At 38.1% G+C, this 13,055-nt stretch overlaps 1 protein-coding gene across 1 annotated transcript; it reads right to left on the minus strand.

Moving 5' to 3' along the window:
• Window positions 1–751: 751 nt before the first annotated feature.
• Window positions 752–12,913, minus strand: LOC145491361 (uncharacterized). Its single transcript, XM_081470538.1, has 6 exons — window positions 10,173–12,913; window positions 8,346–8,451; window positions 6,406–7,027; window positions 4,264–4,361; window positions 3,245–3,724; window positions 752–2,632 (listed from the first exon to the last, which is right to left on the minus strand). Exons 1-6 carry the CDS (start codon window positions 10,223–10,225, stop codon window positions 2,345–2,347), a joined length of 1,647 nt encoding a protein of 548 aa, XP_081326664.1. The 5' UTR covers window positions 10,226–12,913; the 3' UTR covers window positions 752–2,344.
• Window positions 12,914–13,055: the final 142 nt, after the last annotated feature.

Here is a 13,055-nt window from a genome sequence, read left to right on the forward strand (position 1 = left end):
CAGAGCTTGAAGCTGAACCACTCCATCCAACACACTAATCATTAGGCCTATCTAGCTGCAGATGTGAATGCAAGAACGCCATATGACAAATACTGTTATAGTCAAACTTAGTCAGTCTCTAATGATAATTTGAAAACCAATGTTAACCAAGGAGAAATGAAGGGATTTTAAGTGTTGAAAAATCTGGGAAGGACATCACTTGTTACATATCTACATAGTCCTCCCAATAACTTTAAACAAGAAGTGCTGTCTTTGAACCATTTAACCATTAACTTTTAAACAACTTCTTTCTAACAAATTAAACTTGCTTTCCACACCGTTTCATTACTGCAAAACTCTGTTGATATTCTGATGGTTTTGTTTATTGCAACCAATCACATTAGATCACGTGTTACCGTGTTGACTGCACTCCCAACACTTCTTCAATTTGTATTGGTCACAACAAACAAAACATGTCGGAAATTGTAAAAGAAGTAAAAAACGTTCTCTGGTAAAATTGTTTGAAGTTGTGAGCTTTCAACAGCCAGTCTGCTGTCTTTGATGGACAAAAAGAAAATAATAAAATAGACCTAAAAATTTTTTTTGAATATAGCAAGCGAATGGCATATATTAAATAGAATACGTGTGAAAGAATGTGAGAATGCTAAAATTTTTTTAAAATTTCTTTCCCACTTATTGTTAAAAAAAAAGTGTACAAAAATTGTGAACCAAGGTTTTTTTACAGAAGGAATGCTACAGTGTAAATAACTAAATAATGCTAATTTATGATAAATTCAACACTTTAATTTTATCTTTCATTTTACTTCCATTTTTGTGATAAATAAACTTCAGATAACTTGCTGGCCATTTTGACCTTCAAATAAGAATGTACTTCTAAAACAGGACTAATCTGTAAAAAAAAATATGCCCTTTAATCCCATCCCAAATGTAACAAGAGGTCAAAACCGTTATGTGAATGAGAACCTTGATCATCTTTTTAAAAATGTTTACCACATTCTTCCAGAGAAAACTTACACAAAATATAAAATTATGATAAACTGTGGTAAGAACTTGCATCCTCATCCCTAGATTGTTAAGATTAAGCTTTGGTGAATGCAGTAGAGATTTCCAGAAGTGTATTTATCATTAACCATCTAACATTCTAATCATCTCTAATAGATTGAGGGACCTATTTGTTTTCAATGACTTTTGATGGGGGAGAGGGTGCTAAGTGGACACCTAAAATATGTCTGGAATCTTTCTACTGTAAGTTTGACAGTAACTGACATGTACTTACTTTAAATAATATAATTGTTTTCTCTTTATGAAGCACTGTTTCAAGTTGACACCTTTAGCTCTGGCTGCAGAGGGCAGAAGCTAGGTAACAGACAGTGCCTCTTGCAAAAGAGTCAGCCAATTTGTGTCAAGTTAAGTGGTATTATGTTTTAGGGCCATGTTAGATGCTATGATTTGCCGCACATAACGAGTGAGCAACACAAATTGATTTGTGTAAAAGAAACCTACATGTACAACTTGAATGCAAAATTGTACATTTGATTTACACAAAACAATTTGCTGTGCACTTGCTGCAAGGTTGTTGTATCCAGCAAAGTTGTACCATCTAAACTGGGCCTTAATCTTCCTCAGTCAAAGCCATCCTTGTCAATTTTTGGTTTATTTTTACTTCTTTAGTGTTTTCCTATCTTAGAAACTATTATCTGGAGGTTTCCCTTAATTTGATAGTACAGTCAAACCTCCGTTAACAGACACTTCTTGTAAGCGGCCACTCGGTAATGGTCCCAGCCACATACAAAAGCTGCATTTTTAACCTCCCGAAAGCAAACACCTTTTTGAATTTTTTTGAAAATTTAAGGTGGCTCTGAACCCCATGAACAGAATTTATTTAAACTCTGCCTTAAGTTACATCTTATGCAGCTGATCAAAATTTGATTTAAAAAGATGGTTTTCACTGTGCCATTTTTGAAATATAAGTAATTAAAACTAAAATTACGGTTGTGTTAGCAAGTAATACTGTTGCTATGGTAACCTACTGTGTCATGAAAATGATAGAAAATGAGAACGTGTTCACTGATGTTGCACAGTTTTCTGATACCATGATTGCTGCATCAACTGATAAAGAGTGGTTGTAATGACCTATCAAAATCTAATTAAGTCTAAGAAAGTAGTGGAAGCTGTTTTGAGCCACCTCAAGCAGCCCTTCTTCTGGTCCCAAAGGTGTCCACTTATGAGAGGTTCGACTGTAATATTATTATGTCCATGGGAAAAATAACCAGTTCATGTCAAAATAAACATGGCGTGTAACCCTCTCCCTTCAGTTTACAATAAGAGTCAATATTGGGTTTAGCTATGTCAAGTGCTTGATTACATTTTGGACAGTAATGACAACACCCACAACACCACCTACGATACCAAATATAACGAAGACAATGTCCTTGATAACTACACCCACAGAATTGGTGTGTTTATATAGAACAAGATGAAAAGTGCAAGGTAAAATGTACGCCAACACCGAACTTCCTAAGGAACCAATAAAAGCATTTACATAGGCAAATTCATCCTTGAGAAGAACAGCAATTCCAGCTGTTACGAGAACCAACACAGTACGTAGTAAATTTCTCTTCCAGGGTGCAGCCTATGGAATGAAAAATAGCCAGAACAGTTTTACAATTTTGACTAACCAAGATCGGTGAATTTTGTCTTACCATGTTTAAAATTACTACATGCCCACACACCCAGGTGAGGTTATTTGCCCACTGTTCAAGAAAAAGATTGCACTCCCATATTGGCAAGAGAGATTTTCATCTCCAAATTAATTACAATGGGAACTACCGATAATAATTTGTACATATTTTGTGTATTTCTTGACATTATGCACTCACTTACTCAGTACCATCAAAATTAAGTTCCACTGCAGCATTGTCAAGTTTTGAACATTACAGTATATGACACACCTACAAGAACTAGCACTTGTAGAATGATACTGCTGATGACAGGACTAAACGTAGCTGCACTGGCTGGGAACAAGGTGGCACCGTTGATCAAAGAATGTTTCATAGTTCATGGTTTTATATGTAGTTTAGCCAGTGTCATTGTTGGGAGTATCTCTGAAGAATATAATTAAAAGGGCCCCCTTGTCCTATGATTGAAAACAGCAAGAACTCATAAAATTACTTAATTATTGTATCCTCTCAGCATAAAATCACATATTCCACTTTAATGTACATAGTATTACTTGACGTCATACCTTATATTGAAGTTCTTCAGTATCGTTTGGTATGAGAACTTCAGTCTCATCTTGTATACTGGTAGACACACCACCTGATGAATCTAACACTGGGTATTGTGACTCACCCATGGAGGGGTCAGGGGGAGAGACTGGGTTGCTTCCTGGTTCCACACTTGGACCTGCAATGATCTCACTCATGTGAGACTTGTTTCTAGAATGGACTTTGGTGAAAAAGATGGACTCTGCAATTTCAATAACTGGGTACAGCTGAAGAGGGTATGTCATTAAGACAGCTACGATAAGTGTCACTCGAACCAGCTGTGCCATTATACCCGTTTGCAGAGTATCTGTTACTATCTGAGGGACATTGCTGCCATAAATAGTGTACCCAAGCATTCCAAATGAACCAAGAATGGAGGAGACTATCCCAAGTGCCAGGTGAAGATACAGTGGGAAACGGGGCCTGTTCTCTGCCATGCTTGACTCAATAGGTATCACCTACATTAAACAATAAATGAAGCAGTTGTATAACAATGTCATGGTGCAAAAATAGCTGTATCTGATTCTGGGCTCACAAATCCCACTAGGCCTGAAAACTAAGGCTAGCAATGAAAGAAGTTACAGTTGCAGGCTAATGCTTAGCACTGGGTACCTAAAAGTCGCAGAAGCTAAGTAAATTTTATCCCCTCAAATGATTGTTGTGTTTAAATAAAGGCTATTCATTCATTCATTCATTCATTCATTCAAGCAAAGATGCTACTGATTTAAGAACTCATACATGTAACTCTAAACAAATAATCAGACTTCGTCTGCACTCAGTTATTTAGTTTTTGATAACACTCCAAAAAAGTTCAGTAATATAGTAATTATTTTTCAAATTTAATTTAATTTTTGCATAAAACAAAACAAAATCATAAAAACAGCATTTACCATCTGTCATCAAGTTAGGGCTACTCTACTTGAAAAAAATTATGATGCTTGAAACTGATTTAAGTGTCAGGAAAACTTATTGACTGTAATAAAATCTCAAGACTTACGGTTCCTATTCCTTCATAAGCTCCAGTCAATTGGCCAAAGAAGATCGGAAAGGTAGACAGTCTAGCAAGGCTCACATCTTTCAACTTAAAACGCAGCCCTTCACACAAATGATAAAAATGATTCAATTAATCATGTACATGTATTCTGTATTCATGTATGTAAAATGATTCAATTAATTATGTAGATGTATTCTAGAATTTAGCACCAATTTAAATAATTAAAGTACTTATTTAAAGGCAGTTTTAAGGTTACCGTATACCTTCAGATCGGCAATTTTCTTCAAATTTGGATTTTTGGGTCAAAGTAATGGTCGAAGAGTAATCTCTAATTTCTGAAAAAAAAATTGAAAAAAAAACTAAATATTGGCGGAGAAATGGAGGTTTTACGTTATGGCCGGAAGTAAAAGTTCCCTCTTGATTGACAGCCCTACAACGGGTATGCAATCAACCGAGATGACTTTCGCGGGAATATCACCTATCTGGATACCACAAATTGGCTGGCTACTCACCTCTACTCAGTTAATCAGCACTGTTAATCCAAGCATTTTTCGTATTAGGTGTAATTCTATTAAGTTATAAGTAAACATGGACCACGGAAAACTCCGTGGTCCAGTTCGAAAAAGCGAAAACAGCAAAGAACAAATGAAAAATACATCAGTTGTTCTCGGAGTGAAGAAGTGAAAATTGGCCTCGTGGATGAAGCTATGGCTATTGTATCAAGCGGGCAAAAAGATCGAGTCAAGAGAAGAGAAAGGTTCTGTAAAAGTTTGGGAATTTGACATCGATAACAGCGATTTTGACAGTGACTCTTTGTTTGAGTCCGATACCGATGAATCGTCAGACTCGTTGAGATCCATTGGAATATTATCCATGCACATTTGCTCTGCCGTGCTTTCTTGTTTGTTTTCTTTGCCCAGCCACTCTAGCATTTGTATCCTTTTTCGTCTTCCCCATTTTGCCAGATCAGCTTCAAGAAAAACCGAGCTACAGAAAAATTATCTCTCTGCCTTGAGCCTATTGCAAAACACAAGGGTGTTTTGGAGATTCATGCGTAAATTTCACCACGAGAAAAAAACTTTCCAAACACTGATTGGCTCAGTGATCTGACAACCCAGTTGAAGGCGTTTGTGGGCAGAGTTTGTTTGGGAAGCAAGAGATGTTTTATTGGCGCTGTTTTCTCGAATAAATTTTTTCGCTTGAAGCAGGCACTTAAAAGAGTTACAACTCAAAGGGAATTTCTTCGATCTCCCTCAAATTTGGACAGTAGCTAGATTAACATACCGGTATAATAAACAAAAACATGCCTGCGAATTGTTTATTTCGAAATATTTTTTCTCCGAGAGCGATTTTTGTACAGTCACTTCACATTTTTTAAATCCTACTTCGAAAATGTTCTGTAAGTTTTTACTACAATTGAATATGGCAAAATGCAGACACGCTTTTTTAGTGCTTTTTGTCCTTAAACCTGGGGAAAAAATAAATTGGCAAAAAACAAAATTCACTTTGTCTTGTAGCTTCCAAAAGGTGATTAGGGCGCTCGCATTTAGTGGTCCTGAAAAAATTGGCACTTCATTTCATTTCAAAATTCTCGGTATAGTTTGATAGCCAGCTCTATAGGCTTTAATTTGATATAGGGGTTTAGGTATCTACCGCTTAAACCGAACGTGCTAGATCGCTTGGACGCGAGACACCCCTGAAGGTATACGGTAACCTTAAGGAATTCAGTCATGACTTATAAAAATGCAAAGAGGATTCTTTGCAGATACAAGTGACCTTTGTGAAGGTCAGCTTTTAGAAAATTGATTGTTATACATGCAATGTTGACACAAACAGCTAACCCATGTGGCAACACCTGAGGTAATGATCCTTCCACTTAATGTCCAATTTCCTCTATGAGACGAGCCTGCATGGAATCATGGTAGTTGAATTCATTAAGACAAATATATTCCAAGATGATGAAAAAAAATACCATGATTCATTGCAGGCTCGTTTTATAGAGGGACTAGGCCAATTTCAATATATTAAAATTCTAGCTTGGCCCTGAGGCTTGGTTGAATAAAACATCAGCAGTCCTGCAACTTGGACACATTTGAAGAAATTAATGCAACTTACTTTTAATTACTTCAAAATCTAAACTCTTACCTTTCAACAGAAATGTCAGTAGCCCAAAAAATCCAGCAAGTAGAGTTACATTGGCAATCCCACTAATAGGTCCAAGCTTTCGAATACTCCGCACATAGGCCATTGCAACAAGGAAAGGCAGAGGAATTAGCACAATAAGCACAAACAGAGGTGCTGTACTTGTGCCTTCTAGAGGAGGTATCATTGAAGATGAGTTCCTTAGCACGGAAGTGGGTACATGTGGTGACCCTGTGGCTGGACCAGTTGGATTTAAGAGCGTTGATTTTTTAACAGGTGTCACATTGTGAGGTTTATAAGCAATGGGAAACATTTCCGCTATGGTATTTCCCATAAATATGAAATAAGCAACGCAGAATCCTGTCTGTGTTATAACTAATGCTGTGTTAACAAGTCTCAATCCCCATGGTCCAACAGCAATTTTTCCAATGTCACCCAGAGTCATTTCATTCTCAATAGTCTCCTTTATTTTTGCCATCTCCTCATAGCACTCCTCTGTTTGTAACTCTTGGTATCTTGGAGACGAGTTAAGAATCATCTCAACAGCTGCATTTTTGCATTTAATTATAAGCTGACAACAATGGTCTGTTATTGTGGCAATGATTACAAGTGAAACTGCTCCAAGCTGTAAGTATGTAACAAAGAATCATGTTAGTGAATGTCATAGCAATGAGCAATTTAAATCAGTATTTTCAAACATCTATTAATTAAAGCATTTCAGTTTGAGGAAAACAATTTACAGGTACTAACTTATCAGCCAGGTTTGCAACAAGATAACAACCTAAAAATTCGAAATCTAGGAGATCGCCAATTTTACCTTCTTTAACCCTTAAAAACAGTTGTTCAAAGTAGGTTTTAAGAGCTCCTCCAATTCAACCACAAAAGAACATCAGCTATCCAAAAGGTTTACCCCAGAAAAAGCCAAAATTTATATGTCTGAAAACTGTTAGCATTTTATGCTCTTTCATTTGCATTGTCTGGGAGATTTGGTGACCTATATGGGAGACTGGGAGATTCAGTCTATATCCAGGAGGAACCCAGATAATCTGGAAGAGTGGCATAGTAGACTACAAGTAGTCCCTCTTTCGCTTTGTCCATCGTGCGTGACACAAAAGAAAACCGCGAGAAAAAAATGGCCACGCGAAATCCTGGGGGTGAGAAGAACGGCCAAGCAAAATCCTGGGGACAAGAAGAACGGCCGCACAAGATCCTGGTGGCAAGAAGAATGGCCACACGAGATCCTGGGGGCGAGAAGAACGCAAAAGGCCTTTAAAATACAGAAGAATGGTGTTTTTCTTTTTGAAATATCTTTTTTGTTTTAGTGATGTTTTTCTATTATGCAAATTAGAGCAGTGATGAGCAGTGTTCTTGAAACTTGGCACCACAAATGTACATCACAAAAGAAACAAAATGACAGCCACAGTGCTGTTGCCATAGCAACTCTTTCAGCTCCAGCCTCTTTCTGTCAAAAAACTAAATATCCCCATTTGCAACCTTTAAAGTGAGACAAAGGCTCCTACTTGGAACAGACATAGTTCCCATATTGTCTTAACTCCCACCATTAGATTGGGTGGGGTAGATGGTCCTTGATAAAGACAAAAAACTGGGAATTTCAGTTTTTATTCAGACAGCACCAGCGGCAAAACTGTTGTCATCGCAGCAGCATTAAGGGTGTCAGTTTGTTTCTTTTGTGATGCACATTTGTGGTGCCAAGTTTCAAGAACACTGCTTTAATATTTCCAGAGACATCATTTATTCAGTATTTCACCACTTTTAGTTGCAAACCTTATGACATCATCACTGATCTAATTTGCATAACAGAAAACATCAATATCTCTAAAACGAAAAAAGATATTTCAAAAAGAACAATGCCATTCTTCTGTATTTTGAAAGGCCTTTCAAATAAGCAGAAATTACTTTTCATGTCATACACCTCAACTCACCACTAATCCACTTTGATAAAATGCAAATGGCAAAGACAGGTAGCTTGTTCCTATAAATGCCTTTAGTACATTTGCAAAATCTGTGAATTGCTGCCACATTGATGGTCTATAATGTGTAAGTGAGAAGAGAGTTATTGTATTTTGTATAAATTCTGTTAAGGAAAACAGTGAAATCTCAATCTGGTGACTCCTTGTATAGGTGCCTGCCTTACAGTAGTGTCCACTTTGAAAAAGTTGATTTATATCTCTTACTGATTAAGTGCGAGGGCCTTACTGGGAGAAAATATCAGCCTGAGGCCTTGGTAGACTGACAGACAGAAGACTGATATTCTCCCAGTTCAGTCCTAAGCAAGCTTCAGGGTTAATAAGAGATTTACTACATGACTGAAAATGTTTAGAAAAATGCCATAATCATGGCCTGGGAAAAACATCACAAACTTCAAGTGTGCAATTCTGACAGGGAGCCAAACAGGCCTACACACCAATGTTCACTTGAAGGGAAAAAGAGTTGAAAGAAAAAGAAAAGGAATCTTTCATGTGAAAGTAAGGTCTTTCCAAAAATTATGTAAAAAATGCCAATTAACCAGCCAGAGAATATTGGACTGGCAATGGAGCAATCTGGTTGGCCATGATTATAGTAGTTGGCCCTCTGACCTAACTTAGTCATGTCATAAACTCCAATATATAAGTTCTTACTAGAAAAGTATTGTAGAGAGTAACTGGAGCCATTGTCGAGTCCCTTGGTCTGAGCATAGTTACTAACTATGGTCTAAGATCACGACATTTTTGACAAGAATAAATTATTGGTTCTTTTGTACCAAACTCTGGTATTTTTTTGAGATGGAGAAATAATGAATAATAACATGTTTCAGCATGTAATGAAAGCTGTGTTTGTTAGTGGAAAAATTTGTAGTCAGGCAGGTGATTTCTGTTGTGAAGTGAAGTTTTCTTGAATTTCTAATAAAATTCAAATTATAGAAGTACTGTAGAGGTGAAATGATTGTATTAACATAATTGTAAAATAATAATCATGCTAGTAATATATTTTTTTTCTTGGAGTGGGGGGGGGGGGGGGGAGGGGGGAGACTGGTGAGAATGACTGTTAGACTAGTACATCATAGTTACAGTTCACCCTCAAGGGCAAGGTCAAAAATTGATATTCTTTATACACTGTATTTTATTTTACTGAGGGATATAGTGTTTTGTAGGCCCCAGTTGAGCTCCATCTAAAGCACTCGAAGAGACACAAGTTACAGTACAAACATGTACAACCTACGGGCTTACAACTATGTGCAGACCACTTGCTCGGACCTTCCGAGAGTCACGAAGAGAGTCTGGTTGGATACGTAAAATTTTTCAAGGTGTGTCTGAAACTACAATCTAAGCGGTAGATCGTCAGTGAGGTTTCGATCGCATCGGTCGCGGGCGCGGGCGTAAGGACTTTTCCGGGTAATCTACGTTCGCTGAACGCAATCATGGAATAGCCTTTTTACTCTTGTAAGCTGTGAACTGTACAAAAAGTGTTCGATCTGTTACTCTTTCTGGTTTTCTACGCTGCAATCAGTAAAAAGAGTTTTCTCGTAAGGTTTGAAAATAGCCGGCCGGAACTAAGAGGCCGGAAGAGTTTAAAACAGTCGAGTTCCATCAAACTGGGTTAAGTTTAACTTCCATGATCAATCAATAAAGCGTTTCGTGCCTCATAGGTTGTTTGCACTCGAGGTCTTCGTAGCGAAGTAGTAAATTAGGGAAAATTAAGCTGTTCGCGTCGATATCCTCATTCAAAGCATTCCAGACCTCTGCCACTGCCGAAGAGCTCGACTGGCTTACCTGACAAGAAGGGCTTGAGAAGTCCTGGACGAAACAGATACATAGCCAGTCATCGTTGACGTTACTGCTTAATTCAGATCTTTGTGTTCATTCGACAGACTGCTGAAGCTGATATATGGTACGTCAATCGATAACAAACACTGCAAACAGCGATCGCGCTAGCTGATTTGCAAGTGAAAGAAGTGGAAGTTTTTGGGGTCACATGATCTAAGTATCACGTTCGTGCTTTGCGGCAACCGGAAGTTTAACCAGTACATGTACATTGCGTGACTTAAGTAGCAGCCAACCTGAACTAGCCAAAAGCAGCCACGGGTTGCAGCAGCCGTAACCGAAAGGATAAAAACATCGGAAAAAAGAAAGAATTCGACCAACCAATCCTGGAATAGGGACTTTTGTCTGGTTGGAGCCCTTTCACGAGCTCAAGGCCAGCTAACCTTCGAACGCTGACGTATTTCCGGCTGTCGATGTTTCGACAACCGGAAATACGTATACTTTCCATCAGGCAATGGAACATATTACACATCACGCAAGCACTAGTCCCCTCCGCAGCCGTTATTAGGGTCGTCACGCAACGCTTCTCCCGCACTAGTGGGGGGAGAAGCGTTGGGAGGAGACTACGCAAGCACTGGCTTGAAATCCAGTACACTCTTTTTTATATATAAGAATATTGTTTTTCGAGGCTGAATAATCTTATTTTAGGTTGAAATATTCTCGTGAATATTCTTATATAAGGGGGGCGTGGGGGCCTATTAGGAACCGAAAAACCACGCAAAAAAAAGCAAAAAATCGCAAAAAATCGCAAAACCGTAAGAAATTTCGTTCCAAAACCGTCTAAACTTATTTTACCCCCCGAAGTTCTTTCTGCGTATTCCCTCGTTAGTGCAGAACTCACCGTAGTCTAAAAAGTTCATTTTTTGTGTTAAGGCTCCACAGACCTCTAGCAATGTGAAACTAGAAACAACCTGTACGACAAAATGATTTTAGATGATTTTTGTTTAAAAGAAACGCCACATACTGAATTTACTTTTTGATTGCAAGTGAATATATGAAATATCATATGTTTGAACTGCGGCGAAAGATATGAAGACATGATTGCTCATCGCAGTTATACACACAACTTAAGTAGTTGTGAAATGAAAGCCTGAAAAAAATCAGGCCTGAAAGGGATTCGAACCCATGACCTCTGCGATACCGGTGCAGTGCTCTACCAACTGAGCTGTCAAGCCGACTGGGAGCTGGTCGCATTGTGAGTTGAAACCTGATTGTTTTTCAGGCATTTTACAACCAAACTACTTTATTTTACAGCCAAACAGTCTCTCTTTTCCTTTTATTCCACGTGAACGGAGCGAGTGAGCGCAATGTTATTACCGTGACGAAACGGGGAGACAACCCCGGGAGACAACTCGCAAATGAACTATAGCAACTCGATGGACCACAGTCTAAGATCAAAGTCCACAAGATATTATCCCAGCTGCGTGATATTTGAGAAATAGCTTTTTACTTTGATGTTATCTTTATCTTTTCATAGTCTGCTTGGCAGCCGTTACGACCCAAATAACGGCTGTTGAAGAGACTATCATGCATTCCTCTAACTGTAAGTGGTCTCTTGGAATAACAGTTACTACGGGGTGTAACCTCTTTGGCAAGAAAAACCGTACAATGTATTGGACAGAAAAATCCGAAAAACCGCCATCATTGTTGACAAAAACCGAAAACCAAAGACTAAATTGAAGAAAACCCGCAAAGCGCACAAGACACCAAAACCGAAAAACCGAACCAAAAATTGGTCAAATCCGCAAAACCGAAAATCCCAACGCCCTCCTCTTATATTACAATATAGTTGGTGTCTGGATCAGTGTTAAAGTACTTTTGGAGCCAACCTGCTGGCGTTAAAGCCTGATATAACGCACATAATTTCTTTCAAAAATTCATTAGCGTCGAACATACCGTTTTTGTTGCCTTTTGGCTAGTTTTGACGTTTAATTAGAGAAAGGAAGAATTTTATACAGTTAACAGCACATGATATTATTGTATTGTATTTCCAAATTTTCAACACACTAAATTATTTTCTTTTCAAAATCTCAGCCTTCGATTCATTCTTAAAATTTCGCTAATTTCAGCCACGATATTCTTGTAAAATATATCCTTATATTAAAAAAAAGAGTGTAGCCAAAGAAATTTTTGTCGTCACGCAAAAAAGGAATTTTCAAGAACATGTGATGCCCGTGCTAGGAATAGAGGAGCCTGCTGTAATGTTTCAGTTTTGTGCTCAACTCGTTCCCAGCGTCTTCGTTCCCCTTGACCAGCGATCGGAATTACGAAAATATCGGCTACATAAAAACACGTCCCAATGTAAAATTTTCATTGTACCTGAAGAAGGCTGGTTTGGCCAGCCGAAATATAGTACACCTTCAAAAAATCATCCTACGTTGTGTCGGTTTTTGCTTTTGCATTCTTCATTTTATATGTAAAGCCGATTAGATGACTATTGATCCAACCAGAAGCATATCACCTAGAACTGGGTGATATGCTTCTGATCCAACGTATACCAGCAGGATCATCGTTCCGGTTGCTTGCTTAAGGTGGCTCTCTATAGTTTTACGATCGCACACGCGCATAGGACGAAAGCTCGAGTAATCTGCGCGCGCTCGAAGGAAAACGTCAGTGTTTTTCGATACAGTATCTTATTACGTCAACACGAGCACAACAAACAAAACTGACAGTGAATTTTCTCGCGTTTCCTTCGGTGAAATTTCGTAAAACTTGGCAGATTGGTAGTAAATATGTTACTTTAGTCGGAGCTCGTTTTTTAGGGAAATCTATAAGACCAGTTTTTTCGCAGCGGTAAAAGACGTAAATTTGCAACAATCGAAAAACCTGCCT

Source organism: Orbicella franksi, chromosome 6 (assembly GCF_964199315.1).
Source record: "Orbicella franksi chromosome 6, jaOrbFran1.1, whole genome shotgun sequence".
Lineage (NCBI taxonomy): Eukaryota > Metazoa > Cnidaria > Anthozoa > Scleractinia > Merulinidae > Orbicella > Orbicella franksi.